Source organism: Leopardus geoffroyi, chromosome C1 (assembly GCF_018350155.1).
Source record: "Leopardus geoffroyi isolate Oge1 chromosome C1, O.geoffroyi_Oge1_pat1.0, whole genome shotgun sequence".
NCBI lineage: Eukaryota > Metazoa > Chordata > Mammalia > Carnivora > Felidae > Leopardus > Leopardus geoffroyi.
This window is the reverse complement of record NC_059328.1, coordinates 148,944,370-148,969,809: the sequence shown is the minus strand read 5'-3', so window position 1 is coordinate 148,969,809 and position 25,440 is coordinate 148,944,370. Positions and strand designations below refer to the sequence as shown.

Here is a 25,440-nt window from a genome sequence, read left to right as displayed (position 1 = left end):
CCACTTGATCCAGCAATCCCACTTCTGGGTATATATCCAAAGAATATAGATAAATCTTGAAGAATCTACAGGATCCTGAAGAGATATCTGCAGAGCCACAGTGGACTATTGTAAATTGTGACTATCCATGATAGCCAAGAGGTGGAATGAACTCAAGTGTTCACTGACAGATGAAATGATTGACACAATGTGGCACAGACATACAGTGGAATATTGTCCAACCTTAAAAAAGGAAATCCTGTTACATGCTACAAGGTGGATGAACCTTGAAGACATTATGCTAAGTAAAATAAAGCCAGTTTATAAAAGGAAAAATATTCTATGATTCCACCTGTATGAGGTACTAGAGTGGTCAATTCACAAAGTAGAATGGTGACTGTCAGGGACCGGAGGAGAGAAACAGTCTTATTTATCAGAGTTTCGGTTTTACAGGATAAAGTGTGGATATTAGTTGTACAATAATGTGAAGTGTACTTAGCACCACTGAACTCTTCACTTAGAAATGGTTAAGATGGTAACTTTTATGTTATGTGTTTTTAAATCACAATGAAAAAAAAATTACCCTAGAATGCTAAGCTCCTTCACTCTTCCTAATGCTGACAAACTAGGATTTAGTAAGGTAATAGAAGCTGAAAAATAAAAGTATGAATATGTGAGGTTTAAACAGCTGTTTTTGAAAATCAACATTAAGTACAATTTACACTGTCCAGGAAATTGAGACCATTTAACATGAACATCACTGCCTTCTAAAAAGCATCAAGGCCCAGACATGCAGAACAAGGATGGCTTTTGTTCTAAATTCCATGGTTTCCAGAAACACAGTATCTCTCTGGCTAATTTGCACATTAGACATATTTAATTCTTCAAAAATGGTAAGTCGGAAGGAGCTGAACATTCCTTTAACACCTGCTTGGTGCCTGGGATGTGGAACTTGACAAAGACATGGTTTCTGCCCTGAAAGACATTTTGCAGTTCTTATATTACTAATATTTTATCCCTTCTTCTCTCAATTAAACATTTGGCAAAGGGATGAATATAGTGCCCTAAATATTTTATATTATTTGTATATTATTTATATATATATATTTTATCTATATAAATAATGTGACATTATATCTATATGCATCTATATAATCTATATAAATAATGTGGCACTGTCTAGAAATAATATAAACATATATATGAGCAGTTACTAATCAGATAATTATCTGGTTTATTTTTAATAAATAAAAATCAGCATTGTCTAGAAATAACAAATAATATATAAATCTATATATATATTATATATATATATATTTATATATATAAATAATATATAATATATAAATAATATATAAATCTATATATATATTATATATATAGATTTATATATATATATATATTTATATCTAATATGTAAATCTATATATAATATATAATATATATTTATATCTATATATTTGTTATGTTTTATTTATGTTATTTATGTTGTCTAGAAATATGTCAATAATATATAGATATAAATATATATAATATGTATATTATATATAGAAATATATACATACAAATATATATGTAAATATATATAATATAGATATATTTATATTATGTCTATATGTCTATATTATGTCTATATTATAGACACCATATAATCTATAGCTATATATCTCTATTATATATATTTATATATATTATTTATATTATTTCTAGACTGCCACATTTTTATTAAAAATAAACCAGATAATTATCTGATTAGTAACTGCTCATATATATAAAAAAGTGATTTTTAAATGCTCTGTAGAGGAATTCTATTTATATGGGTTACTAGAAGAAAATAAAACTACACACGCGTTTGTGTATATATATACACACACACACATACATATACATATGTTCAACATATGTTTGAAGACACAGTTTGTAATCATGTATCTTGAAGGTTTTAAGAGTCTATTAAAATCTTTACTAAAATTCTGCCACAGACTGAATGCCAGAGAATTAGAGAAAAATGAAAGCTACCCCGCAGCACACAAGTCCACACTGACCACACTCAACACGGCCTCACATGCACTCTGGGAATAATTCAACTCCTGGGTTTCTCTGCAGCACTGGCCTGGTGTGCAGGTGGAGTGTGTGACCACCTGCGGGGTACCTACGGTCTCTGCGTCACCGTAGAAGGCGGCCAGGTCCAAGGGAGTGCGGCCATTCTTGTCCGTCTGGTCTATCTCGGCTCCTTCCTCAACCAGAAACTGGACCACTGCCCTGTGACCCTTCAGACAAGCCCAGCTTAATGCTGACAGTCCCTCTTTGTCCAGAGAAGAAAGGGCAGCACCTGAAAGAAAAGCCCATTCGCAAAACATGAGCTCGGTAAGACAAAGCCCAGAAGCCAATCGATTCACATCTGCAAACACCTGGCCTGACTGGTGGCAATCAAGCCTGTGATGTCTGAAGCTGGCAAAATGGTCACCACTGCTGAAGCTGAGTAATAGGTATATATGTCTACTACCTATTCTTTCTACTTGTGTGTGAATCAGAGAATGTCCGTAACAAGAAGACTTTTCAAACTTGAATTGAAAAGCACTGCCAGTGGGTCTACCAAAGCTCTTTTCTTTGTCCATTCCGAAGAAACCTCTGCAGGGGCTCCCATGCTGCTACCTTTTGAAAGGAGAAATTCCACGGTGCTCAAGTGTCCTTCACAAGCAGCCACCATGAGGGGCGTCCGGCCCTGCTTGTCACTTAGGCTCACATCACAGCCACGGTCCAAAAGTAATCTAACGATCTGAAAGAAACATTGGAATTACAATCTCCCTGCTCCACTTTCAATCTTGTGCTCTCTACCCAGGCAGGTTTTCCACACTTAAAAGCAATAAAGGATTCCTTCTTCAAATGCCTCTCTACACTGTGTGATTTGTAGGGCCCGTGCCATCTCTCCATTGTATTCCTTTGAGCAGAATCTTCCTCCAAATATGTACTTTTTTTTCACATACTCAATTACTATAGCTGTAAAACATGCACATACAAGGCATGAACAGTAGTAACGTGGAGAAGGGGAGATACCAGTCACAATCAAGTCATGACCAGACAGCCACAATGCGGCTTATGGGATCACTGGGCAGAACTAAAGGAAGGGGCAAAGGTCCTGGGTCCCGGGGTGATGATCCTGCAGCTACACTCCCGTAGGAGGGTGGGGGCTGCAGGAAAGCATTCACCCACCACACCCCCAAGCAATCTGCTTTTCTAAGCCTCCCAGCTTAGTGGATGGCTTGACCTTCACAGAAGACAATTTTTAGCAAAGCTTCCTGGAAGACATTCCCAGCCTCGGCTCTGTGCCTTCAACCAGTGCATGGCAATAAGACTGGGGAACACAAACAAAAAACCAGAGAGGTGTCTCCTACAAATACCCATCACAGTGAGTGCCCTCTGGCACAGCATTAGTTATATGGCGACAACAGAAAGTGGAGTATTCCCACTGCTTTCTTGTTCTTGAGACACTGACAGATGCTTTCCAAACCTCCCCATGACTTAGGAAGTACTGAGACCAGGAGAGAGGATTAGCTAGGGCATCAGATAGACATTATGAGGAGGACAGGACGCAGATGGTACAAACCAAGCTCTTGGAAATGGAACTGAAAAGCCAATCTTGGTGGAGAGCACTGGTAGCTCCTAACAATTGCACTAGCATCATGATTCCATGATGTAAACTTGGGTCTAGAAAATTCTTCCTATAATGTATGTAGTAAGATCCATTTGTGTGCAGCTTGAATGTAACCTCATACCAGGCATGGGGTGGGTACATGGCTACTATTTGCAAAATGAATAAATAAATAAATGACTGTTCTCGAAGATCTCCTATGCCCCTAAATTAGAGGCAATGGGCCACTCCTCACAAAAGAAACCAGGCTGAATCACAGTCCTAGACCAGAGAGAAAATGTTTCCTTCTCTAAAGAGCACAAGAGAACCACTCTTCTTCCAAGTGTGCTGGACAAATGGGTCACAAAATCACGACAACAAGTATGTTACAGCAAGTCTTCACTTCTCATGACAGAAAACTAACCCTCCCTGGTTAAAAGGAGGCAGCCGCTGGTCTCCCCTGGTCACCAGCCTTGCTCCCAGTTAGGTTACCAGCCTACAATGGCTGACTGCGCTAGCCTGTCAAATGTTGGCAGTTATCGAGTAGAACTGACAGCACAAGCAGCAGCCAAGAATGTGAAAAAGACAGGGTCAGGGGAGCCGCATGTGGCCCCTGGGGAGATGGGCGCTAATGAGCTCTATCCCACCCACGGTTTCTGAAGCCTTCGGGGGCCCACCGGGTACCTGCCAATGCCCCTGGCGTGCTGCACAAAACAAAGGTGGGACTCCTCTCCTGTTAGTCTGAGACACAGCAGCTCCGTGCTCCAGCAGCAGCTCGCACACCTCCAGCTTCCCTCTTCCAGCAGCAGCAGTCAGGGCTGAAGGAAGGTCACAGGGCAGAGGGAGTCTGTTAGTGTGTGGTAGCTGAAGGGGGCCACAGATTCTTGGATAGTCCTCCCACTGCCAGGAAGGCGGTTCTGCACCCTTCCCTGCGTCCCTGGATCTGGGTGGGCTCTGTGACAGCTCTGACCAATGCAACACAGAAGGAATGACGACATGCCAGTGTCTGGGCCAGGTCCTGAGATGGGGAACTTCTAGTTCTCCTCGGAACACTCATTCTTGGAACCAGCTGCCATGGTGGGAGGAAACCCAAGTGGCCCTGTGGTGATACTCACAGGGAGAAGCACCCAGGCCTGTGTGTGGTTGACAGTCCCAGGTGAGCTCCCAGCAGCCAGCCAGCAACAAACTGGCAAGCATGGGTGTGCACCATCCTGATAACGGATCCCCAGACAGAGTCTCGCTGCACCAGGTAAAGCAGGTGAGCAGAGGTGAACCATCCCTACCAAGCCCAGTCCACACTGTAGATTCAGGAGCCACTATGTTTTTATTTCATTGCCTTGTTTTGCTTTTTTTGTCCCTCCACCCACAGCAAGAGATAATCAGAATACAGTGCCACACACACACACACACACACACACACACACACACACACAATCAGTAGTATTATCCAGTCCAGCCTCTTACCTTAAAGTCATAAATTTCAATCAGCAAGAACTAGTAATTACTGAGGCAGTCAAGGGCATATCAAATCATTCCTGTCTATACAGAGCTTAGAATCTTTATAACCAGTCAAGATGCTGGATTAAGAACGTCAAGAAAGCAAGAAAAGGGAATCTGATTGTTGGGGGCCTCGAGTGCTTAGGTAAATAGCCTAGTGCGATACTGAGCAGCAAGTGGCCACTGGTAGTAGTGATGTTCTAGGAAAGTCAGCCAAGGATAAAACAAAAATAGAATGGAGGGAAAGAGAATACATTGGAAAGGTTCTCATGATGCCCCCACTTCAGTAACTATGCCTCCTCACCCCCATCCCAGGCCATGATTCCTGATGAAGAGTAGTAAAAAGAGGGGTTTAATTGGATGAGGGTCCTCTGCTATATCACATGAATGATCATCTAGAGGAAAGGATGGTCACAGATTCCAGGGACGATCCCAAGCCAGGACAACAAGACAAGTTTCAGTGGAGGACAGGACAGGAAGGCGCTGGGGAGGAACGACACCTCAGGAGGGAGCACTGACAATGCAGATGAGGAAGGAGAAGGCGGAGCGTGGTAATGTGGCTCTATTCCTGCTGCCTGCCTAAGACAATGTTGTCTCAGCCTCACACTTACACATGCCCGGCTTCCAGAACAGATCCAGTGTTGCTACAAATCAGTAAGACCTCTCAGTATGAAAATCAGGAAAACACAGTACAAGGCCCTTCACCAAAGGTGAAGTCCAAGTGATAATGAACTTACAAAAAGTACCCAGCCTCGTCAGCAATCCAAGTAATTGAGAAATGGATACGCTCACACACACTGCTGGTTGGAGTAAAGATATCCACATCCCATCGCACAGCAACCCCACTTGCAGACACGTGCCTGGAGATGCCCTTCTAGGGCACTGAGAGATGTAGTGACAACAGCCACAAACTGAAAGCAGCTCACATAGCCATCAACAGTGGGGTGCATCGAAGTACGGTGCAGCCCAACAATGGAACACCGTACAGCAAGAACGACAAACGCCACACCACTGAAGGCAACACAAGGCACCAGTATCACAAACTTGTCATCAGTTCAAAGAAACAACACACAAAGGAACATGTATGGTGACTTGGTCATACGTAGCACGCATACCCCACCGCCGCAGGGCACCTCCTTTTAGAGGGCAGCCTGGCTCCACTGCAGACCGCAGGGTCTGTGTCCCATTCTCCTGGGCACCTAAGGGAGTCAGGCCTAGGGGAGCCAAGTGCTCACAAACCCTGCTTTCCACATGCACATCTCCATCCTTCTGTCCTCCTCAGACCCCTCTCGGGACAGACAACCACACCTACTCCACCTCCAGTCAGCCTGACCACAGTTCAACCCCAGGAGCCACATGTGCACAAGCATGTAAACCTGACACCTGGGCCTGATCTGCCTGTGAGAAGAACAGTTCTTCCAAGAAACAAAGAAGTCTCCTCGGTCTGTTCCCGAGACACAGTGCAGTGGGGCCAAAGACTTTGTTCACACAGAGGTGCCACAGCTGCTCAGCAGATCACCTGAGTTTCCCATCCATCCCAGGGACCTGTGCCCCAGGAAAGTGAGGAAGATGGCAGGACTCATGAGCAAGTGAACGAATGTGCCAGGCCGTCCTACTCTCAGGGCCCTAAAGATGTGAAGGTCAGGCTGTGGAAGATGGTGTAGAAAGCAAGCCCTCTCCTTCCGGAAAGGCAGTGAGCGCTCACTTTGCTTCTGGCCCTAAGTCCCCTGAGGCAGGGAATGTGTCACCAGAGCAGCTTGTCACTGGGCAATCTTAATAATGCTTTCCTGTCATCATCCATCCATTCAAAGAATTTCTTACACTCTAAGAAGGGCCACAGTTAGCAGCTGCCATCTGCACTGCTGATTTTCTCAAGACAGAGACGAGGGTCTCGACTGCAGGTGCCATTCTTACCTGGGTTACCCTAAGAGGCTCACTGCCACTGACCATACATCTAAACTCATAAGGAATTTGTAAACAAACACCATAAAGAGAACAGTATTTGTATCAGTTTTATATACTGATGCCCTGGGGTGGAGGTGAGGGTTCCCATACCCAGAGTATCTGAAAACCAGTGCCCAAGGGGATCCTGTCTATACTATAGAGTCTAAACTAGCAGGCCCTGGCCCCAGCTGTCCCAGGCATGCCCAAGATAGTCCGTTCCTGCCATGGTGTTAACGTTAATGATTCCTAAATAACACAAGCTTTGGGGCACTTTTTAAGAGTGTTATCTGGATGGATTGGAACACGACCAATGAGCGGCTCAAGAGATGGAAGTTCTGGGCAGTGAGACACCTCTTGGACCTGCTGACCTCTGTAAGCCTCCTCCAATTAGGGATCTCCTCCTCTCCCCTCCTCTGGTCACAGCTGACCACTGCAAGGAAAGAATGAACGAAGGAATGAATGAATGAATAAATCCACACATACACCGCAGGCAGGGTCATGGCCAGCAGATATGCAGGACAGCCTGGGAAGGAACAAACTCAAGGCACTTCTGTTTGATGAGGTCCTGAAGCAGCAGGGCCTCACTAACATTCCATTATCTTCTATTTAGTAAACAAGTTTCATCTGTATTGTAAATGAGGCCTTTAAATCCGGATGTCTGGTGCAGCTGCTACTGAATTTTTGCAACAGCAGCATATCAGAAATGACAGCCCAGCACTAAAAATAGGGCCGTGTGTTTTATGGAGGCGCCAGAGAAGCCAGAAGTTGGAGCAGCTGATGAGCGGATGAGAGCGCCACCCCAGGCCTGGCGACAGAGCTGGATTCCCTTCTCTTCCTTTACAGCCAGACCTGCTGTGCATTTGGTGATTAACTTCCTTTCGAGATAAAGCACCTATATGCACAGGCTGAAAGAGTGTCACACAGTCTGCTCTGGCCTAACACCACCCACGCTGTGCACATCAAGTCCTAATGAGGCGCTCTCCTTTTCAAGTGATGTAGGTCAATAGGACCTGTGTTTCCCTTTTTTACTCCTGTGAATACTTTTGGCCTCATCACTCAAAACCCCTGAGGCTAGAGGGCACCTCAAGTTCCAGCAGCCACAGATTTAAGGACACCAGATTGAGAAACAAGCAAGACTGAAGAACAGTCAACCACATGCTGAAACAAACAAAATCAGGCAAGACTCTGCTCAGGAATTCCAACTATTCTACTGAAAAGGCTGACCTCTGAGCTGACCACCAGACTCTAATGAGGGTCAGTGCACTCTGTGTGGCCAGAAGAAAAGAGGGGTGGGGGGAGACAGGAGGAGCGGGTGAGGCTCTGGCAGTGGGGAAATGCCTGTCTTCTGGCCAAAGAAATTCGGAGACGAAGGTGCGAAAAGACCTGGCACGAAATGGAGACTCTAAAATCAATGTGAGTGAACACATGGCACTTTTTATGACTCAAATTGGACACAATTTCTTTTACTTGCAAATTCCTTAACAAGATGGCACTTTTCTAATTAAATTCCCATGAAAGCATAGATCGTTTTTGGAAGATTCTGAATAATTGTACCTCAGCAATACTGTCCTGTCTTCAGAACAGGAGATTTGTCACAGCAGACATTCCTGTTAAGAAGACCCAGTTGACACTCAATATTATGAGCTTCCTGAAAACATCAGTTAGATCTGGTTCTTTGTAAAATGGATCATTTCCAGGAATCTTTTACATATTCAAGTTCTCTGGGCAAAGGTCTGATTTACAAACACTCAATTGTCAACTTGCCAGGAACGCAGTCATTCCACAAACAGGGCTGTTTATAACATTTTATGGCAGATCTGTCACTCAAATACACAGGCACAGGATGGCTGGCTTGAGGGTTTTAACAATGGATCATTATTCCCCCCCTCAGATGTTTCTGTCCCTAATTTAGAGACCTTGAGAGAAGGGTGACAGGTCAGTGCACACAGTGGTGGCTCCCACTTGCAGACAGCGGCCTTTTCAGACACTCCTTACACATTGCCATGCCACCCTCCGAGGCCGGAGCGGAACACGTGAGCCCAACTGTCTGCACCTGCAAAGGGGCAGTCATGCTGGCCCAGATGGCTGACAGAGGGACATGGGCAGAGTGGCTCTGCTTTGCTTATATATTTATGTTTACTGGTGCAATTTATTTCCTAATATATTGACTTTTCCTGTCTGTCACAAAAGTGAGTGGGAAAAAAAAAAAAACCAAAGTGCCAACATTTGTAATAAGCAGCACGATTCTCATAAATGTCATCTAGTTGCAATCAAGATGGAAACCATTAGATGTGCCACAGGCAGTGATGTTTGAACCTCAGCTGGAGGCTCTCTGGACAAACCCCACCCAACTGCAAAGGAGGAGAACAAAAGTAAAGAGTGTGCATGAAATGCTGGAAAATTCTCAGCTATTTTATCTAAGAGGTCAAATGTAATCAGGAATTTTATGATTAAAAAAAAAAAAATTCTTTGGGAATGGCAGCCTCTCTCCCTTGAATTCCAAAAACTGACTGGTTTAGAAGTTGTTACGGAGGAAGTTGACCCCTGCTGTGTTTGGCTTTGTTTTCTTCTGAGTATGGGCTGGGCTGGGCAGCCACCCTGAGGGCCTCTGACAGGCTAGCCCCAAAGTTCTCTGCCCGAATGAATGAAAGTAGCACTAAACCCCAAACAAAAGGCAGGCAACACCCCCTTATCCACCTGCTAGGAGTAGGGCTAAGATTTATAAAAGCCAAACCCCACAGCCTTGCTCTGTTAGGCATTTGCTTCCTTTGTTCAGGGGATGGGAAGGCTTTCCCTTAGACAGAAAAACAACTTCCTACAGCTATAAATTCTTCATCTCCACAGGGACCAGGCAGTTACTTAATGTAATTCTCAACAACGTAAAGAGTAAAATGAAACACAATAAAGAGTGATTACTCTTTACTCTTACTGAGATCTCTTAGAGATTACTCTTTACTCTTACTCTATTACTTACTAAAAAATATCACTGCATTGAGGGATGAACCCCTCAAAAGTCTCTAGCACTCCCAGCCCTGAACAAAGCCCCGCTGGGTGTGGGCTCCGTGACCTTATGAACGGGAAGCCAGCACCACCCAGATGCTCAGAGAGTCTCCCAAGTAACGGCTGGGAACACCGTCCTAGGTCTGACCCTGCCTTAGTGTTCTCCATTTGGCAGAAGTCCCCCAGGAGGGCCTCGGGGATGGAGGAAAGGATGGATGTTACCAAGCAACCGGCAACAACCGAGCATCACATGAAACGGTGACTCCCCATCATATCACGCCAGCTCCCAATGACCTACCTGTGGAGGTTAAAACAAGGCAGGGGCCAAATCTAAGGAACCAGGACACTCCTGACGTGTGAAAAGTTCTGTAAAAACATGCTGTCAATCTCTGTGTGATAATTAAAGACTAATTAAAGACTAAACATGAACCTCAAATTGCCAAGGAATTCATTACAGAAATAAAATTTGTAATTGCCACTAAACAGGACTTCACATGTAACCGAAAGTCATTGTTGTCCTTCGTTTCTGTAAAGTAACTGCAAACTAAGGTTCTATCACTTCAACATCCATTTCAATACTCTATCCAGACCAAATGTATAGTATAACTATGTAACATTCAATAATTAATACTAATTTATCACAACCCTAGCAGCATACTGCATCTGTTGAACACTTAACAACTGCCAAGCTCTGGCTAAAATACTATGGGTGAATTTTTATTTAATCTTGATAAGAATCCTTTGAATTCAGTGACTGTCCATTTTATTGAGGTGAAGGAATCGAGTCACAAGAGTTACATGATTTTCCCCGAACCCACAGCCAATCAATATCAGTCAGGAATTAAATCCAAACAGCTGAATGAATGAACCTGGATTCATGCTCTCAATCAAAACAGGAAAATTCTAACATATTTTAATATTGTATCATGATACCTATAAAATGCTTCCTACACTGACACTTCATGGCCCTTTAAGTTCACAAATTCATTTAATATACAACTAACTTTTATGAGGTAAGTATTGCTCATCCTGGTTTTATAGATGAGGAAAATAAGGCCCAGAGAAGTTAATCAACTTGCCTAAGGTCACACAGTTAGTGGGAGGCAGAGGTAGGATTTGAAGTCGGAGATCCTAACTCCTATGTTGTTGCCTCTGGGATGTTCCCCTGAAAAATATCCAACTAGGGGCACCAGGGTGGCCCAGTTGGCTAAGTGTCTGACTCTTGATTTGGGCTCAGCTCATGATCCCAGCGTTGTGGGATCAAACCCTGCACTGGGCTCTGTTCTGTGCATGGAGCCTGCTTGGGATAGATACTCTTTCCCTCTCTCTCCACCCCTCCTTGCCCCTCCCACCACACCACACACTCGTGCACACACACTCTCTTAAAAAATATATATGTGTCCAACTAATCAAACAGACTATGAATGTTGTTTTAGATAAGAGTACCAGAAAACACTTTTCTTCTCCTGAAGAACTGTTAAGCCTTCTCCCACAGACAATAAGAATAATCTACAATGATTATGTTCCCTTCCAACTCTGGTCACATGGTATCCTAAGACCAAAACAGCTCAATCTAATGAACATTTAGGACACAGGAGCAGGAATATCTGTGCAAATCCTTGTGTCCTATTCCTGACATTATTTTTTCCCTATTCTTTTATGTATTATTTCAAATAAGTCTCCGCAAATCCTTTGAGGAATAATATGTACTATAAATAACAAATTCAATTTAGGAACAATTTCCTAAAACACGGACAACATAAATCACATTTCATACAGACTTTGCCCTAAAAAAAATCAGAACACAGCTTTTCACAGCTGTCATTTCTAAAGTGTGATGAGAATGCTCACATTTTTGATAGACCCTCTTACACACCACGTTATTTAAAGCATATGTAATGTGTGGTTCTTCCTTCTCTCCTTAAAGGGCTGAGCATGCCCGAAGGAGGACAGTTATGTGCAGGACTCCATGCAAGGGGTCAGGGTTAAAGAGGGCATTTCCACAGATACACTCTATGCAAGTTCACATTCAGCCCAGAAGGATGGAAGGAAGGATCCAAACACTTTAATAAGAATTTGAAAGAAATAATTATGATTTTTCTGAGGAAGTGCAGATGAACCACACATAGTTCTTCCAGGAGTGACTGAAATAACAAGCAACGGTGTTTGTAGATAAAGGTACTCTAAGCTACTATGTACTGTAGCTGTACTATGTAGAGGAGTACAAGTTTTTTTTTTTTTTTTTTTTTTTTTTATAATATATGAAATTTATTGTCCAAATTGGTTTCCATAAAACACCCAGTGCTCATCCCAAAAGGTGCCCTCCTCAATACCCATCACCCACCCTCTCCTCCCTCCCACCCCCCATCAACCCTCAGTTTGTTCTCAGTTTTTAACAGTCTCTTATGCTTTGGCTCTCTCCCACTCTAACCTCTTTTTTTTTTTTTTTTCCTTTTTTCCTCCCCCTCCCCCACGGGTTCCTGTTACGTTTCTCAGGGTCCACATAAGAGTGAAACCATATGGTATCTGTCTTTCTCTGTATGGCTTATTTCACTTAGCATCACACTCTCCAGTTCCATCCACGTTGCTACAAAAGGCCATATTTCATTTTTTCTCATTGCCACATAGTATTCCATTGTGTATATAAACCACAATTTCTTTATCCATTCATCAGTTGATGGACATTTAGGCTCTTTCCATAATTTGGCTATTGTTGAGAGTGCTGCTATGAACATTGGGGTACAAGTGCCCCTATGCATCAGTACGAGGAGTACAAGTTTTTAATGCCGAAGCCATCTGTTGTCTTTTAAAGAACAGTAGGGAATTACTCACAAGAAGGATGGACTCTATGCACAGCAAAAGCACTATGAACAGAGTTCCAGTAGGTAAGTGGCCAGGTTACCGGTTCATTTGCAGCGAGATGCGCTCTGTGGGTTTTCAACTTGCCCCACTTCTTGCCCCCGCCCCACGCCAACCAGTCCTGCAGGGCAGGCACACACAAGTCAGCTGATCTCTGCTGTCTTGTCAGCAGAGAGGAATGGCTCTCCATAGCACACCTACGCCGGGGCAGCGAGGTGGGGATGGGCGGTGCAAACCCCAGGGGTCTGCCAGAACAGTAAAAAGACAGGGTGCAGACAAACCCAAACCCCTTAGTTCTTAACCCCAAATCCGCCTCTACTTGAGGGTGACCCTCACGCCCATCTCTCTCCTTGCAGAGCCTGGGTGAGCCCCTCCTCCCTACATTCCCCCACTTTGTTCTTCCCCTTACAGGGTCCTAGGTTACCCCACCCCTTCTGCACCCCTTCCCCTTCCCTTCCAGGTCCTGAGCTACCCCCTCTCCCATATCTTCCAGGATCCTGTATTACCATCCTCATCCTGAGTTATCCCCTCCCTCACATCCTCTAGGGTCCTGGATTACCCCTCTGTCATGTTTTGAGGCCAAAGACAATCAAGAATTACTTTTGTTTGGATTGGCAAAACCTGGATTTCTACTCATCTTAGATACTTTCTTAAACACCAGTAGAAGAAGGGATGCCTTGACAAGGATTTTCCAACAACAGCACTGGTGAGATACAGAGGATCTCCAAAAATTGAATATCCTAGGTATACAATAATAAGTCACTTTGCTTTCCTCAGCAGGATACGTTTAGCAAATTCCTTAACATAAAAGTTCTCCACATGCCCCAAAAAGCAATGGACAAATGGTTTTTCTTCCAGTCTCTCATCTGAAAATCTGCTCTGAGATGCCCATACATCTCAGAATGTAGTCTGAATGCCAAAGTCAATACTTACTGGAGTAAGTATTAAATTTGCTTTAAATTGTTACCATGTGATAGCCCTCCTCTCTCTAAAAAAGCAAAGTAAAATCTGACCAAAGGGTCATTTTTCAACCAACAATAAGTCATCCTGTTTCCTGGGGTGCATGCACCATATTCTGTGGCAGCCTTGAGTGTGATAGGCTCAGCCGTCCATGGCCTGGGTCCACCTGCAATTCAGAGCTGAAGGACACCCCACCTCCGGGAGGGTGGGCAGAACCACAGAGTGGGAAATTAAAGCAGTTCCATGGAGACAAGAGGGCAACATCAAGGATGCAATACGACTCATTACCCCGGCTGCACGGTCCAGTAAGGAAATTAGTGTGAGCACCACCCTCCCACAAGATAGGCCTGGAAACGCTGCACCCCAGCTGACAGGGCCAGGCCTCAGATTCAAGGTCCAGAGGCAGCAAGGTCCTACCCAGAATTCTGTCCAGAATTAAGAAAATAGAACTTTGATTAATACACATGCAGAACTAAACTGCCCCCACCCGCTAGGAAAAGGGAGGGCCATGGAGCTGAATAATCTACTCAATTTACAGTGAAGTAGATTCTGCTCTTCTTAGAGAGGAAACTAAGGGGTTTTAAATAACTTTGACATTAAAAAAACATGGTATTTACAATGACTAAACTTCTTTAGGAAGTACTAACTAGCCAACTAAAGTATTTTGCCAACTGCAATAGCATGAGCAACATAAAAGACACTTTAGAGGAGGTATTTCAGCCAGACTTCTCACTCCCCCTGACAGAGCATCATCCCCTTGCAGAAATTAGGGCAGGGGAGCCCTGGGAGCAGTCAGCCCATGGGCATGACAGCATCCTGTCTGGGCATGAAGCCCAGGGCCCCAGGCCTGCTGACAGACCAGCCAGCGAGCAGTAAGAAGGACTTCCCAGGGAACAACAGTATGAGCACACAGCACATCCAGGGTGAGCAGTCGGGCTGGCAGTGCAGGGAGGGGGACATTAAGCATGGGCTGGCACAGGCCACTCTGTTCTATCAGCCATGCCCACACCACGTCTGGTTGTTAACAGCTATGTCCCCAAAGGTGCAATCCAGCACCCAACTACACCCTCAGCACACCTGCGGCACCAGTGACTCAGACAAGAGTTTCTAAGCCAGCCTGGAATCCAGCAGGACACAGTCTGTGCTATGACAGACACAAGGAAACCAGAAGATTAGCGCCTTATGAGCCACCAGGCTCCTTAGCGTTCCCCACCCCAACAACAAAATTTCTCCCAAATTATTCTGCAAGGTTAATGTTACTTGCCCGAAAACTGTACGTTTTTTTAAAAATTCTTTTAACTTATTTTTTTTTTTTGAGAAAGAGACAGAGAGAAAGAGAGAGAGACAGACAGAGTGTGAGTGGGGGAGGGGCAGAGAGAATCCAAAGTAGGCTCCAGGCTCTGGCTGTTGGCACAGAGCCTGATGCAGGGCTTGAACCCACAAACCATAGCATCATGACCTGAGCCAAAGTTAGATGCTTAATGGACTGAGCCGCTCAGGCACCCCTGGTTTTATTTTCTTCAAACCCACTTGTTCACTCAGCCAACACCCATGTGACAAGCACCCAAAAGGCCAGTATCTAGTGGCTACCAGGTTTCGGGGCACAGAGTACATTTCCAACATCACAGGAGGTTCGGTTAGACAATACTAGATTAAACAGTTGCTGTTCACACAGGTAAGCACAAGAGACAGGAAAATTTCTGCTCTCCTAAAGCCTACCATTTCGGAAAACCCACCTCTGACCAAATCAACATCAATAATCAAATTCATAAATGGTTAACTGTAAAGTGACCCAAAAGAGTTACGGGTGGGGAAGGCCCTGCTTACAAGACAGGCACATCTGCACGTAAAATGGCAAATGCTAACATAGAAGAGCCTCTATCTCCCTGTAAAGAATAAGAAATTCCGACCAGAAACACAGACAGTAGGCTCACAGACTTGAGAGTTGCCTGCAGCTTGGAAACACAGTTCCTCTGACAATTTGCAACAGCATGAGGTCACCAGTTAGGCATCTCTGATCATTTCAGTTTGGGCTAATCCACAACAAACATGGATATGGAAACAGTAACTTAGGCCGGGACTTCGTGGGAGCAATTACTTGTCATGGCTGAGGAATGCCTGAAACAGAGATAACACAAGCATCTGATGGGTTCTTGTCATCTTTCAGGCCGCCCTGGAAGCAGGGCCCTGAGATGGCCTGGCCACGCCTGGGAATGTCATGGAGCAAAGGGGCTCCGCAGCCTGGAGGGCAGAGCTGTGGGTGGCCGCACGCGTCAGCAGCCCCCTCCTCGGTGGCTTGGTGCTTTCTGACAAGTCCCACCACTTCTTCCACCAGAGGGGAAGTGCTAAGAAGCTACCAGACTACACAGCAGGTTTTCCAAGGGCTGGACCCTATAAACAGCAACCAGACAGGAAAAGCAAATGGCCCCAGATGCTGGTGAAAGGGGGACCTACATAAGTTAAGCTCTCTATTCTCTAAAACCAGTAGAGATATCCTTTAAGTTTTCTAAAAACTGTGGGTTTACTACAATAAACCTCCAAATTAAATATTGTTATTATTTTAGATGAGCATCTTTAAAATCTGTTATACTTTCTTGTCTCTTAAAACTCAAGATAGAAACCATGGGCACCTGGGTGTCTTGTCCCGTTAAGTGTCAGATTTTGGCTCAGGTCATGACCTCATGGTTTGTGGGTTCAAGCCCCACCTTGGGCTCTCTGCTGTTAGTGTGGAGACAGCTTTGGATCCTCTGTCTCCCTCTTTCTGCCCCCCTCCCACTCTCTTGCTTTCAAAAATAAAGATTAAAAATAATAATAATGCTAAGATAGGAACCACCCTCTTCTGTGATGACATTTGAGGACTTTAGGTCATCAGCAGGGAGATGCTCAGGGTACAGAAGGCATAGGACTGTCCCTACTCCCACCAACCCCACAGGGACTGGCCTGAGTGACCAGGGGTCTCTATGGGTCTGTTGTTCCCTGTGTTCCCTCCTCTCTGGCTGTCAGCTGTCATCACCTGTCACCAATGACATGCAACTTCTAATCAGCAAAAGGCATAAAAATGACATTTTTGCAATATAAAGGAGATACACAGGGAGCACAAGGGTCTCTCCTGGCAGAAAAGTGGGGAAGGATTTTGTGCACAGATTTAGCCCTCCCACTTCTAGAACTGGCTGTGAGAGAAGGACAGGTAGCTGCCATCTGCAAACAGGGGGGTGTCAGTGCACAGAAATAGAATGGGAAGGGGAGCCAAAAACAGACCAAGGAGACCCTCCCTGGTTACCCTATCAGCTGGTATTTTAAAGCCAAGCTGTTCATAACTAAATGTATACTCAACAGACCTGTATAAGCTTCTACAAGGGTTCAAAGAGAAATACTGAACCACTTTATTCATACGATACTTCCAGTTTTTCTGTCATCTTCCCACACCCCTGACAGGCTCACTCACAGGATCCTGCCCCCTGGCTGTGGCTGGAGACAGACAAGCTTCACGCTTGGTGCTTTAGACACAGAGCACCACTGACCACACCCAGGAAGGAGGACCAAACAAAACCAGGAAGCAAAATAACTGCTTTTACTTCCAAGGGTCCCAGCAAAGAGAAACAGTGCACACAGTGGGGCAGTCCACACAGTCTGGGGACCTGCCTGGTTGCTGCTTGGTAAGAACAAGGAACAGGAGCGGACCTACACACGCATGCTATCGTTACCAGGGCCTTCTGTTCCAGAAGGCATTCGGGGTCAGGTACTGTAGACACTTCGTGGCCAATCCCAAACACAGACCACCCAACCTGGACACGTGCAGATGTGCCCTCATCTAAAATATCCTCTGCGAGATTCCAAAGTATTCTTTCGACAAGCACAGACCTGGAATTGGGAGGACCTGGGGTAGGAGACATTAATGGCCATTTTTGAAGGAACACAGGAGAAAGATACCAAGGAGAAAAATGGAGCAAAGGCAAGACTGGTTTTATTGACACACAGTCTACACACAGTCACAGGGTCCCCCTGAGCCTGAGAAACAGTGCTTAGCTTTTTCTTTGGTTTAAATTTAGTTTTAAAAAGTCTCTCAAACTTTTGGCTGATGAAATTTCCCCTAATGCCCGAGGAAGAGTGTGAGCTGCTTCTCAGGCTGCAGAGTGATCTGAGCGCTGGGCACCAGCCTTTGGAAGACACTGGCTGAAACATTACTCATCTTCTCATCAAGGCTGATGGGAGAGCTGTAGTTTCTCTTAGGGGTCTCCCCTCAGAGTCCCACGGGGGAGAGCAGAGCGGGGAGAATACTGAAATTCAGGACTGGTCATCAGAGACAAAACAATGTTCACACAGCACCCTCAAAGGCAGCCCTCCTCAGGAAAAAAAAAAAAGTCAACGTTAAAGATCACAGATTCCGTTTCTCCTAAGTGAGTGCCACGGTTACTATTAGCACTCAACCCCATCGCCATCATGGGTACTTCTCACGTGTCCCATCCCCAAGTCAGGCCCTTTAGACAACGTTCTACAGAGGTTCTCTTCTTGCCCTGAAGCCATGTCACCTCAAACGCTTGTTTGAGAAAACAAGAAAAAAGAGTCCCAGTCTCATCCCAGAACTAATGAACCAGAATTTCTAGATGCAAGTGAATCATGTCAGGCTGGGGGGGTGTCTTATCACTGGGTACATTCATTTGGGCAAGACTGCCTTATCTCATTTAGTCTTTGCCCCAATCCTAGAAAGCGGGTACTATTTACCTCATTTGACAAGGAGGTAAAGTAACTCGTCCAAAGTTATTTAACCAGGCAATTGAAGGGCAGGGATTCAGACGTTCTGGCTCAGCACAAAGCAGGGTCATGCACTGACCTGGTCTGCTACCCACAACACAATATGGAAGTGGATGGACACTTTTCTTTTGCCAAATTACAAAGCAACCTGTGCTATTTAAATGGGTGGAGGAAAGACTCTGTGGAATCAAGAGTATTTAATTTTAAATTATTATATATATATATAAATAATATATATATAAACATATATATATATATATATAAATTTATTAATATTTAAATCTATACACGTTGAGCCCAAGCATAATTGAACCCCATTTGGGGTCCTGCCCTCTCCTTGGAACCATGGCGCAGGCCACCCCCTCCCGACGTACCACAAACTAGCTTTATAAACCACGCACACAGCAGCAGCCTCAGAGAGAGGGCACCAGGAGGCTCTGAAGTACAGGCCTGTACTTCCTGCTGGGGAACTCTGAGGTGTTTCCAAGTATGAGTTACCTGATAAACTCGACACACTACCATTTGGCTTGTTAGGAATAATTGAGAAGCATCTGGAAATAATTCTATGCAGGCAGGAACAGAAGATACGCAGCCATCCTTGTTTTATTGTACTCATTTTATTGTACTTCTCATATACTGTGTTTTTTTACAAATTGAAAGTCTGTGGCAACCCTGAGGTGAGAAAGGTTTGTTTTCATAGCAGTTGCTTAACTTGTGTCTCTGTGTCATGTTTTGGTAATTCTTGCAATATTTCAACTTTTTCATGATTATATTTGTTATGGTGGGATCAATGATTATGACTCCCTAAAACCTTAGAGGACAGGTTTTTTTTTTTGCAAAAAGTATTTAAAAAAATTTTTTTAATGTTGATTTTTGAGAGAAAGAAACAGAGTATGAGTGGGGGAAGGGCAGAGAGAGAGGGAAACACAGAGTCTGAAGCAGGCTCCAGGCTCCAAGCTGTCAGCACACAGCCTGACACGGGGCTCGAACCCACAAACCAGGAGATCATGACCTAAGCTGACGTTGGATGCTAAACCGATGGAGCCAGCCAGGCGCCCCTCAAAAAATATTTTTAAATTAAGGTCTGTACATTTTTTTTATGACATAATGCTACTACACACTTAGTAGACTACAGTCTAGTGTGAATATAACATTTTATGGACTGGGAAACCAAAAAACTCATTTGACATGCTTTATTGTGATAGTCTGGAGCCAAACCTGCAATGTCTCCGAGGTATGCCTGTACACTAGGCGCGCGCGCACACACACACACACACACACACACACACACACACACACACACACGACACAGCCCAGAAATGCATTTAGCACTCTTGGTTACATCTATTAAACAACTCATAACTTAAAGTCTTATATTTTGAATACCAATTCGGTCAAATGGAAAATTTCAAAGCAGCATTAGCTGTGTTAATCTGACAAATAACCAACTCAGATCTTCATTATGATGCACTCACCTGGGGCTCCCCTCCCACACTTCAGTTAAATATATATATCCACGCCAGCGAAAAGGGACCTGGCAGCTTGTATTCAGGAGTTGAGAGAGGCCCCACAAGGCTGGAGTCCTGATCTCATTCTATAAGGCAGGCTGCAGCCTTCCTTGCTGAGCAACTTTGACTCATCTGAATGTGAGGCCCCTGTCCTGCTCATACTGCATTGTTCATAGGAAGACCACGTCAGGGAGGATACAGAAGACTCCATAAGCGGAAACTACCATCTTATTTAGGTACTTCTAACAGAGATTCATCAGAAGTGCAAGAACTAATAGTCAAATTCAAAACTATTCTGATTTGCTTCAAAAAAAGTTTTACCATATTTGGGAAGTTTTAAAAGCTCTAAACTTCAAATGCCTTGTGACAAAATAAGAATAGGACTAACATGTATCTCAAGTAATTCTTAAGATAACTTAGGCCAAAATGGGGGCTAAAACATCAAGAAAGCTGGCCCAGACTACATGCAGTGGAACCATAATTACCTGTTTCTCCCCACAGCGTGTCGGTGCCATTGACGTCTACCTCATGTTCCTTCTCCAGTCCCAGCAAGCACTGGACCACCTGTCAGAAGTGGCAAGGTGATTTAATGAGTTCTCACAGCCATATGTGCTTATTATATCCCATGTATCAAAGGAGAAAGTGTGTTGTTTTTTAACCATAATTATCTCATGCTACACAAGGAGACAAAATATAATGAAAACTGTTTTCAAGCATAATTCATATGCTATTCACATTTTCACTTTGAGAAGAATAAAAAAAACCTCAGTGAATTTCAGCAACATTGTTCAGGATTACTAGGTACTCAGAATTCTAATGAATTCCAACATGACCCAAATATGCCAGCCTAATCAACAAAGGACACGGGAGATCATACAAAGTGCAGTTTCTGCATAAATCGCAGGAAGATGGTGAATCCGTTTTTTCACAAAGATGCAAAACAAAGCAATATATACCTTTTCAATAAAATAAAATAAATAGTATTGTCCAGAAGATTTTTCTACTGACAGCATCATTCTTCTTTTCCCTAGTTCTTTTCCCTTCTTCCCCATCAAAAAGAGCTTGAGATCACAAGTATGGAGGAAGGAGTGCTGGCTCGTGGGGAAAGAACACTATGTGAGCCCCGAGCCAGCATCCACCCTGTGCAACAGCAGCAACAGAAGAGCATAATGAAGCCATTTCCCAGTCTCCCAATCCATACCCTATGGGTAAACTGCATAATAGCCCCAAGTATGATCACATCGTCATCCCCAAACCCTGTGAATGTTACCTTATAGGACAAAAGGGAATCTGCAGGTGTGATTATGAATCTTGAAATGAGATGATTATCCTGAATTACCCATGTGTTCATCTCATACACCTGACATAATCACAACTGTCTTCAAACAAGGGACAAGAGGAATCAAGGTCAGAGGAAGAGATGGAATGACAGAAGCATAGGTTAAAGTGACGCACTTTGAGGGGCGTCTAGGTGGCTCAGTCGGTTAAGTGTCTGACTTCAGCTCAGGTCATGATCTCACAGTTTGTGGGTTCAAGCCCCACGCCGGACTCTGTACTGACAGCCGAGCCTGGAGCCTGCTTCGGATTCTGTGTCTCCCTCTCTCTCTGCCCCTCCTCCACTCACACTCTGTGTGTCTCTCTCAAAAATAAATAAATGTGAAAAAAAAATTTTAAGGTGACGCACTCTGAACATAGAGGAAGGGCCATGAGCTAAGGAATACAAGGCTTCTAGAAGCTCTAAAAAAACAAGGAAACATTCTCTTATAGAGCTTCCAGAAGGAACACTGGCTTTTGGACATGTTAATTTTAGCCTTCTGGCCTCCAGAACTGTAAGAAAATAGATGAATGTTGTTTGAGCCACTGGAGTTTGTGGTCACTTGTTATAACAGCATTAGCAAATGCATACACCCTTCAAGGCTTCTGGTGAACGAGCCCTGCCCTTTTCTAGGAGACAGTTACTGGCCTTGCTGAGGCTGCTTTGGCACAGGATTCCTCCCAGCCAGCTTTGAAACAGGTTGAGTTTAACAGGAGTTGAGAAAAAGGTCACATGTGAATGTAGCATTCACTGTCCTCCCTGTGATGATTTTTCACACTTTGCATTCCCATGCAGATTTAGGGAGCACTTTAAAAAAGGAAAAACATCTCCATTTGCTTATTTGTGTATTTAACATGCTCTCTGTATATGAGTATTTAAAAAACACATTTATAGTTCTTTTTTAAAGAAACAATAAACCTATTACACAGTAACATTTAACATACTGTTATGAAATATGTATTTTTTTAAGCGAAGTTACTATTTTTTCCAAAACTAAAACATATAGGGAGGTTGGCTGGCATTGTTTCCTATTTTTATAAATCTCTTTTATGCCTATCTTAAGAGAAGACAGCTGCATTCTCTTATGTTTCTGCAATTAACTTGTTGCAGTATATTGTATTGGCTTAAATATTGTATATGTGTACTTTTAATGTTTTAAATGCCAAATTTAAGCCCGCTTTCAGTATGTATGTGTACATGCACGTGTGTGTGTGTGTGTGTGTGTGTGTGTGTGTGTGTATACGTCCGTGTCTGCCCTTGTGTTTTAAATGCCAAAAAGTCAGTCAGCTGGCTCTGTACCCAAATTCACTATAAATCATTGTGGGTTCTAATCTTACCAAATACTGGCGACTCTAATTGCTTGAAGATAATACAGAGTAAGAAACAGGTGGAAGAGAACAGGTAAAAATGTTATTAAATCCTCAGACACATGGGTCAGGAGATTACAATTAAATCCTCAAACTAAGGGGACGCCTGGGTGGCTCAGTCGGTTAAGCTTCTGTCTCTTGATGTCAGCTCCGATCAGAAGATCCGGGTTCATGAGACAGAACCTGGTGTGGGGCTCTGTGCTATCGGCACTGCTTGGGATTCTTTCTCTCCCTCTCTCTGTGCCCCTCCCTCGTTTGCTCTCTCTCAAAATAAATAAATTTAAAAAAAAAGAAACTTAAAAAAAAATCCTCAAACTGAGAAATACTGACATCTACCAAAAATATGTGCTCTATTTAGCTACTGCAAGAAGCTTTCCTTCAGCACAGGAACTGTGAATGACAAGCATTCTTACATGCTACCAGAACTTTGAAGTTCTATTTTTAAAAATCCTTCAAATACTCAAGAACAATTTTAGCATTAGTATTCCACATGATTATTTTTAAAAGATCACAAGGACAAAAGAATGAATCAAAGAGAAAAAAAGTGCAAGACAGCTGAGCTGGAGGGTAAACGTGGAACAGAGGAGAAACTGGGATACTGCCAAGAGAGAGCCCGCCCTCCCCCCGCCCCCAACTGCAGGAGTCCACATGCACACCAAGACCCTGGACACCGAATTCTCTCACGCAAAGGGTGGGATGTCAACAGAAGACCTAGACACGTGGTCAAACCAACTTCCATTTCTTGAAATCCTCCTTTTCTTTCATTCCTAAAGTGCATCATGGGCTAGCAACTAAGATAACTAAAAAAAAACACCTGAGGGGCACCTGGGTGGCTCAGCAGGTTAAACGTGGGACTTTGGCTCAGGTCATGATCTCGTGGTTCATGAGTTCGAGACCCGTGTCGGGGTTTGTGCTGACAGCTCAGAGCTTGGAGCCTGCTTCAGATTCTGTGGCTCCGTCTCTCTCTGCCCCTCCCCTGCTCGTGCGTGCGCGTGTGCGTGCACGCGCTCTATCTCAAAAATAAATAAACATAAAAAAAATTTTTTAAAGACAAAGCACCCAATCCATATTGGGCTGTGGCTTCCAATTTCCCAAGAGTGTCCTCTCAGCGCCAACTCACCGAGCTGTGGCCCATGCTGGCGGCTGCTGTCAGCGCCTGCTGCAGGGCTTGGCTCTTCCTCAGTGCACCTGGCTGGGGAGGGCCTGCCGACCACTCACAGGTCAGCAGGTACCGGAGAATGTCACCATGGCCCCTCAGTGCGCTGTGCACCAGTGCGCACTGGCCTTTCTTATCCAAGTGGTCCACCTGGAGGGCAAGAGAAGGTCATGGGTTAGTATCACATCCCAAATGAAGTGCGCAACAAATCCAGTATCACTGCAGATGCTTGGTGGTGGCTGGGGGTGGGGTGTTCACATTCCAATGCAACTTTCTCTAGTGCACCAAATATCCATCTGAACTACTTCCTTGTAGTGAATCGGCCCTAAGGCCAAGGGAACCCTTTGTAGATCCGGCAAACACAAGGCACCCTCAATTCCTGTCTCTTTAGCAAAGGACTTAAAGCTCCAAGTTCTCTGGGAAACATGTGTGGGGACACAGACCAAAGCCTCAGCCAAAGCTCTGTGCTTCCCAATGCTGCTGGTGAGTAGAACACTCTAAATCTGCTGTGACAAGCTAGGATTTGGGGAGAATAAAGCAGTTCTTCAGTCATTGAAATAGGGGAGCCAGCAAAAGGCAGGGATCTGCAAAATCTAGCTATAACCAAGAAAGGGCAGGAAGGGACTCTGAAGGCCTTCTAACTGGGGAAGGAGGCCATGCACAGTCAGGTGACCTAGGACATGTCAGCATGTAAAGTGGGGCCTCAAAGCCAGGAAGGCCAGCTGGCCACAAAGTTAGTGTCTAAGGGCTGCTTACCTCTAAAGGTCCAAGCAGCAACAATGGGTCATTCCCTGTCTAACCCCAGGAATACTGGACTGGAAGAGGAACTCAGGGCCCACCCTCACCTCACTTGCAAATTCTGGTGATGCTCTGCACCCTCACCCAGAAGCTTTGCAGGAGACACCTGCATGACACCCAGCCTCCTCCTACAGAGCTTTTAGCAGTGATGGGAGGGGGCCTGCTAGCCTCCACAGAAAGCTAAGCCACCATTTAGATGTAGAAATGAAGGCATGGAGATGTACACTAAAGCACCCGCCGGGAAGGCTTAATTGCAACATTCCCCTTCTTCCATGAGCTGAAGTCCCTTTACCCCAAATATTGTATTTTTGAGGGAAAAATTAAAAGGCTCTCATAGTTTCTATAAACCTAATTAATGTCTTCCTGTTGAAACTTAAATATCCTAATTAACTATAAAGACAAATACCAGCGATTTATTTCTATTTTTATTCAAAAGCACATCCCCTCTCTCCCAAAGAAATGCTTATAGCAAACCTAAAGAGAGTTTACTGTGAGCTTGGCACTGTTCTCATTTAATCTCTCAACATTAATGGTCCTAGAGTAACTTGTTTAATAATACAGTTACATTTATTTAATGCTCAGACAACAGACCTGTGGTAGATACTGTTGTCATAATTATTTTACAGATGAGAAGCCTGAGGCACACAGACTGGACAGTGTGCCCAGCATCCTAG

General features: G+C 44.2%; 1 protein-coding gene across 13 annotated transcripts in view; it reads right to left on the bottom strand.

The window, feature by feature from the left end:
- TANC1 (tetratricopeptide repeat, ankyrin repeat and coiled-coil containing 1) overlaps positions 1 to 25,440 on the bottom strand; it is a 240,851-nt gene that overhangs the window by 9,420 nt on the left and 205,991 nt on the right. For all 13 annotated transcript variants that reach the window (XM_045479928.1, XM_045479934.1, XM_045479929.1 and 10 more), the window contains 5 exons: positions 23,933 to 24,118; positions 20,616 to 20,694; positions 4,295 to 4,428; positions 2,635 to 2,758; positions 2,136 to 2,311 (listed from right to left, as the gene is read on the bottom strand). In XM_045479928.1, coding sequence (XP_045335884.1) covers positions 2,136 to 2,311; positions 2,635 to 2,758; positions 4,295 to 4,428; positions 20,616 to 20,694; positions 23,933 to 24,118 — 699 coding nt within the window. The remainder of the gene's footprint in view (positions 1 to 2,135; positions 2,312 to 2,634; positions 2,759 to 4,294; positions 4,429 to 20,615; positions 20,695 to 23,932; positions 24,119 to 25,440) is intronic.